The sequence below is a fragment of the Plecotus auritus genome, assembly GCF_963455305.1.
Source record: "Plecotus auritus genome assembly, chromosome: 2".
Lineage (NCBI taxonomy): Eukaryota > Metazoa > Chordata > Mammalia > Chiroptera > Vespertilionidae > Plecotus > Plecotus auritus.
This window is the reverse complement of record NC_137771.1, coordinates 29,270,085-29,275,709: the sequence shown is the minus strand read 5'-3', so window position 1 is coordinate 29,275,709 and position 5,625 is coordinate 29,270,085. Positions and strand designations below refer to the sequence as shown.

At 52.5% G+C, this 5,625-nt stretch overlaps 1 protein-coding gene across 4 annotated transcripts; it reads left to right on the top strand.

The window, feature by feature from the left end:
• The first annotated feature begins 688 nt into the window (after positions 1-688).
• DPH2 (diphthamide biosynthesis 2) lies at positions 689-4,919 on the top strand. 4 transcript variants are annotated; one of them, XM_080655113.1, is made up of 7 exons: positions 692-1,137; positions 1,351-1,463; positions 1,707-1,930; positions 2,126-2,422; positions 2,681-2,809; positions 2,894-3,070; positions 3,149-4,919. In XM_080655113.1, the coding sequence occupies exons 1-7, from the start codon at positions 991-993 to the stop codon at positions 3,271-3,273; spliced, it is 1,212 nt and encodes a 403-aa protein (XP_080511239.1). In that variant the 5' UTR covers positions 692-990; the 3' UTR covers positions 3,274-4,919. The 4 variants fall into 4 exon arrangements, with proteins under 4 accessions (XP_080511236.1, XP_080511239.1, XP_080511237.1 ...); XM_080655111.1 differs by having other exon boundaries at positions 693-1,137; positions 2,126-2,809; XM_080655112.1 differs by having other exon boundaries at positions 827-1,137; positions 1,707-1,903; positions 2,126-2,809.
• The last annotated feature ends 706 nt before the right edge of the window (positions 4,920-5,625 follow it).

The following is a 5,625-nucleotide window of genomic DNA, read 5'->3' as shown; positions in this document are numbered from 1 at the left end:
CTCTTCCCATGCCTTCCCTTTCATGTGCCATCCCCTGAGGCCACTGTCCCCCTGCCCCTGCTCGAGTCTCACCTTACTCTTGATTTCTCAGTTCTCTTCTCCTACTACATGCTATCCAGTGCTTCTTCCTCCTTTTCTGCCCCTCCCCCATGGCCAGTGTAGCACATGAGCTAGGAGAATGAGAAGTCAAAAGCCCAGCTTCTGAAATCAGACCTAGGTTTGATAGATTGTGCCACTGACTTGCTGTGTCTTATTAGACAGGTAGTTAGCTTCTTTGAATCTCGGCCTCCTGACCTGTAAAATGGGACAATTCTTACTCTAAAGACTGTAAACTCTGAGGATGTACAGTGCCTGGTGAACAGTAATACTCAATGTTTGCCTGCTTGACCGACTGTGGATAATAGCAGTGCTTTCAGTATATGTGATATGCAAAGGACTACTTCTATGTCTAAATTGTTTTGACTCAACAATCCTATTAGGAGTACTATTGCTACAAGCCCCATTCTACAGATTAGGAAACAGCCATGGAGAAGTTGGAGTTGCTCAAATTGGAGTAATTATTTTCAGGGAGTGGGTGTTTCTGAGAGTGGGCAGTGGGCTGAACCTGAAAACTCCCAGCGTCTGGAGAGGAGAGCTAGAGGAACTACAATACCCACAAGGCTCCGCATCTCCCCCGGAAGTACTTACGGTTGGCCTCGTGCTCTGAGGCCGATGGGCGGTTTGGTAGGCGAGGATTGGGAAGCCGGAGCTGTGCTGGTTTGAGATTGGTAAAATTGCTATCAGCCCCGCCTCAAAATCCGGAAGTAGTCTCCGGTTGGCTCACGTGAAGCGAGGAAACACGAGTTTGGATGCGCGGATAGCTGTTCACTGCTGCGGTCTGAGTCCCAAGCTCCCCGCCCTCATCAAAGGACTGTGACCCATTGAGGGCCTCTTTTGAGGACGCGGAGACCGAGGGATCCCCGCTGCTTCCCGTCACCTAAGCTGTACCTCATGGAGTCTACATTCAGCAGCCCCGCTGAGGCGGCGCTGCAGCGGGAGGCGGGGGCCGCGGGGCTGCTCACGCCTCTGGCGGACCTGGACCGAGTGTACGAGCTGCAGCGAGTCGTCGGGTTTGTCCGTGACCTGGCGTGTCAGCGGGTAAGGGCAGGTTAGGGAGGAGTGGCTCACCTCTCTGGGATGGGTGGCCCATAGGATCGGGGTCTCGGGGTAATTTTGTGCGGATGGGGGTGAGGGGAGGTGCTTCTCTGGGACGAGAGGCTGTGAAGGTTGGTTGGGTAGGGACTCCCGGAAGGTTTCCTTGAAGAGACGACCCTCGGTGAAGGAGAGGCCGTTTCTGATTTATGCTTACAGGTGGCCTTGCAGTTCCCTGACCAACTGTTGGGAGATGCTGGGGTTGTGGCTGCACGACTGGAGGAGACCACGGGGTCGAAAATGTTCATTCTGGGGGACACAGCCTATGGCAGGTGTGAAGTTGAGCTTAAGGACGGAGGCCTAGGGACCCAGGGTTTGTGGTGTTTTCCCTCTATGACAGTGCCTGCCCCTAATGGCTGTTTCTCTTTGATGATGCTTGATGACTGCCCTCCTGATACTAGCTCCTCTCAATGACAGTGTGTTTCCATAACATCGTTTTCTTCACTGACCACATTTCCCATTGAAGACAGGAACTTTCTGATGAAACCTTCTCACTAGTGGTATCTCCCCTGCAGCTGCTGTGTGGATGTGCTGGGTGCTGAGCAAGCTGGAGCTCAGGCCCTGGTACATTTTGGCCCTGCCTGCTTAAGCCCTCCAGCCCTCCCACTGCCGGTGGCCTTCGTCTTTGGTCAGCGTTCTGTGGCCTTGGAGCTCTGCGCCAAAGCCTTTGAGGCCCAGAATCCAGACCCTACAGCTCCTGTGGTGCTGCTGAGTGAGCCGGCCTGCGCCCATGCCCTGGGTGAGGGGTTTTGCCTGGGCATGCAGGGAGCGTGGGTCAGCTATTTTGTTCATTTTCCCATTTCAGTACATCCCAGAGAGTTCTCAATATGGGCTTGACCCCAGCCTTTGCTTTTGGGTCACACTTAGTCTTCTGGGGAACAGGGGAGCTCTTGCTTTGCCAGGCCCCAACCCTGACACCACTTCCTTCTTCCAGAGGCCTTGGCCACTCTCCTTCGCCCACGGTACGTGGACCTGCTTGTCTCCAGCCCAGCTCTTCCCCTGCCAGTGGGCTCCCTCAATTCAGAGCCTGAACCCCTGCAGCGTTTTGGGCGTCGCTTCCCCCTGGCCCCAGGAAGGTGTCTGGAAGAGTATGATGCTTTCTATGTGGGAGGCTCTGGGGCCAGCTCTGACCCTGACCTCGATCCTGACCTGAGCCGGCTGCTCTTGGGCTGGGCACCAGAGCGGTCCTTCTCCTCCTGCTGCCCAGACACAGGGGGGACTCGTGATGAAGGTGCCTGGGCTGGGCGGCTGAGGGCACGGAGACGATATCTGGTAGAGAGGGCCAGAGATGCTCGCGTGGTGGGGCTGCTGGTGGGCACGTTGGGTGTGGCCCGACACCGGGAAGCACTGGCACACTTGCGGAACCTGACTCAGGCTGCTGGCAAGCATAGCTATGTGTTAGCTCTGGGGCGGCCCACACCTCCCAAACTTGCCAACTTCCCTGAGGTAGATGTCTTTGTGCTGTTGGCCTGTCCTCTTGGTGTCCTAGCTCCCCAACCTTCTGGTAGCTTCTTCCGGCCTGTATTGTCACTATGTGAGCTGGAGGCTGCCTGCAACCCTGCCTGGCCACCTCCAGGCCTGGCTCCCCACCTCACACACTACGCAGACTTATTGCCTGGTGAGTGGTGGGGCACTCCCTGAGCTGGAAACAGTTGGGGCATGGGAGCAGGGGGCCAGTGTGGATCATCTTTTTCCCTCCTAGGCTCTCCCTTCCACGTGCCCCTCCCGCCACCTGAATCGGAACTGTGGGACATCCCAGATGTGTCACTCATTACTGGGGAGCTTCGACCCCTGCCTGCCCGGAAGCCATCAAATGATCCTGGATGCTCAGCCCTGACCCCGCGGTCTCAGCTGGAGCTGGTTGAGAGTAGCCCTGCAGGTAAGTGTGCCAAGTCTCCACTCCCATCGGAATTCTCCTGGATTCAGCCCACTCAGCTTCAGTCCCCTCTCTTTGCAGCCTCGTTCCTTAGTTCCCGGAGCTGGCAAGGGCTGCAGCCTCACCTGGGTCAGACACCAGTGACAGGAGTCGTGAGCGGAAGACGAGGAATTGCCATCGCCTATGAGGATGAGGGAAGCAGCTGATACCCTGGGGGGCCAGAGACACAGATGGACTTAAGGATCACTGCTAACCCTTCCGGTCCCAGGTGCTGCAGGCTTCAGTGCAGATATGGCCAAGTCCAGGAACCACACCATGCCCAACCAGTTCCGAAAATGGCACAGAAATGGCATCAAGAAGGAAATAGATCCAAAGTTCCTGAGAAACATACGCTTTGCCAAAAAGCACAACACGAAGAGGCACATCAACAACACTGATGCCATAAGCACATGTGCCAATGCTATCAAGGCCTTCATAAAGCCCAAGGAAGTCAAGCCTGAGATCCCAAAGGGTGGCAGCTGCAAGCTCAGACAACTTGCCTACGTCATTCACCCCAAACGTGGGAAATGTGCTTGTGTCCCCATCACTAAGGGTCTCAGGTACTGCTGGCCAAAGGCCCAGGCAACACTTAAACCAAGCCTCAGGCTGCAGCTGCAACTCAGGCTCAGGCTCCCAAAGGTGCCCAGACCCCCACAACGGCTCCACAGGAGAGGCCTCTGTCTGTTGATGTGAGGAGAGAAGGACTGGTGTGACCCCTGGACTGCTATCTGCATGGAAATAGTGTCCTCCTATGCTATTTGTACAAATAAACCTGAGGCAGGATCTGTTAAAAAAAAAAAAAGAATCACTGCTAAGACCTTTTAGTGCTCACCCCTCTGCCAGGATCCTTGAAGGAGCCTGGATGGAGGGAGGGCAGGCAGCCCCTCACTAAGAATAGGATCCAGCTTTGTCTTGTACTGACACTGGCACACGGCTTAGCACGTTCTGGCTTAGTAAAACGTTTGATGTTTGACTGACGGGGACTGATTTGGGGCATTCTTGAAGCCGCCTAGGCCCATCTGTTCTGAGAGCAGCCCAGGACCTCTGGCCAATCCCAGTTCCTGGTGTGCAGTTGAGGGTGTGTGTTTTTCAAAGGCAGGTTATAGATGGTCTAGACCAGGGTTTCTCAGCCTCCGCACAACTGATGTTTTAGGCCAGATAATTCTTTATTGTGAGGGGCTATTCTGTGCATTGTAGCATGTTCAGCAGCATCCCTGATTTCTGCTCACTAGATTCCAGGAGCATACACTTCCTGATTGTGATAATCAAAAGTATCTCCAGACATTGGCAAATGTCCCCTCTGGAGGCAATATTGCCCCCAGGTGATAACCACTGGTCTATACTTGTGCTGTCCAGTATACCAGCTATTTTAAACATAATTTAAGATTAAAAACGCAGTTTCCTGGTCACACTAGCCACAGTTCACTGCTCGGGTAGCCATGTAAGAGGACAGCACAGCCTCAGGACATTTCCATCATCACGGAAAGTTCTGCTGGACAGTGCTGGTCTTTACTGACTGATTTGTTTCTCGGGGAGATTACAGAAACGAATAAATCAAATACTTTTTCTCCTGTTTCTTTTTACTCGTAAAACACTGCAGGTCCAGCCCTAACCAGTGTGGCTCAGTGGATAGAGTATCGGCCTGTGGACTGAAAGGTCCCAAGTTTGATTCTGGTCAAGGGCATGTTCCTTGGTTGCAGGCACATCCCCAGTAGGGAGTGTGCAGGAGGCATCTGATAGATGTTTCTCTCACATCAATGTTTCTAACTCTCTATCCCTCTCCCTCTCCGTAAAAAATCAATAAAATATATTCAAAACAAAACAAAACACTGCAGGTCCTATGGATGGAGACCTGAATTGCTGAATTGTCTTTGAATTTCTGTCTTCACTGTGTAATTGGGAGGAGAGGTTAAAGAGGCAATCACCACACACTGAAACAGTACTCTGAGAAGGGAAGCCCACAGGGGCAGCTGGAGCCCAAAAGAGGCTTCTCAGAAGGGGTGATAAGCTGAATCACCTGGAGGGGAAAAAATATCAGGAGAGAAGTAGTGAAAAGGACACTGGGATAAAGGACACACCATTCTTAAACCAGCATGGTAGGTGCTTTAAGCAGAGTGGAGTTGCTGGACCCTAAAGGTTGAGAGGGTGAAGTGAAACAACTCACTTCTTCATCTCACACATTTTCTGAGAATCTTGACATATTGGCAATGTCCAGGGTGTTGAAGATGAAACTTTCAGTATGTTAAAATCCGTATCACTGTAGAGCAAACCAATACGTCAAAATCAAAAGGGATCAACCAATTGACAAGAGAGCATATTGCAAATGTAGCATAAGCATCTTTAAAATGTATATATAGCCGTAGCCGATTTGGCTCAGTGGATATAGAGCATTGGCCTGTGGACTGAAGTGTCCCAGGTTTGATTCCAGCCAAGGGCACATGCCTGGGGTTGTGGGCTCAGTCCCCAGTAGGGGGTGTGCAGGAGTTAATGGATCAATGATTCTCATCATATTTCTATCT

Bases quoted from the DNA above. Each gene is read 5' to 3' on its own strand.
- DPH2 (XM_080655110.1), top strand. From the start codon at position 991: ATGGAGTCTACATTCAGCAGCCCCGCTGAGGCGGCGCTGCAGCGGGAG. The intron at 1,138-1,350 runs GTAAGGGCAGGT...TTATGCTTACAG, and splicing joins GTGACCTGGCGTGTCAGCGG to GTGGCCTTGCAGTTCCCTGA. The intron at 1,931-2,125 runs GTGAGGGGTTTT...TCCTTCTTCCAG, and splicing joins GGCCTGCGCCCATGCCCTGG to AGGCCTTGGCCACTCTCCTT.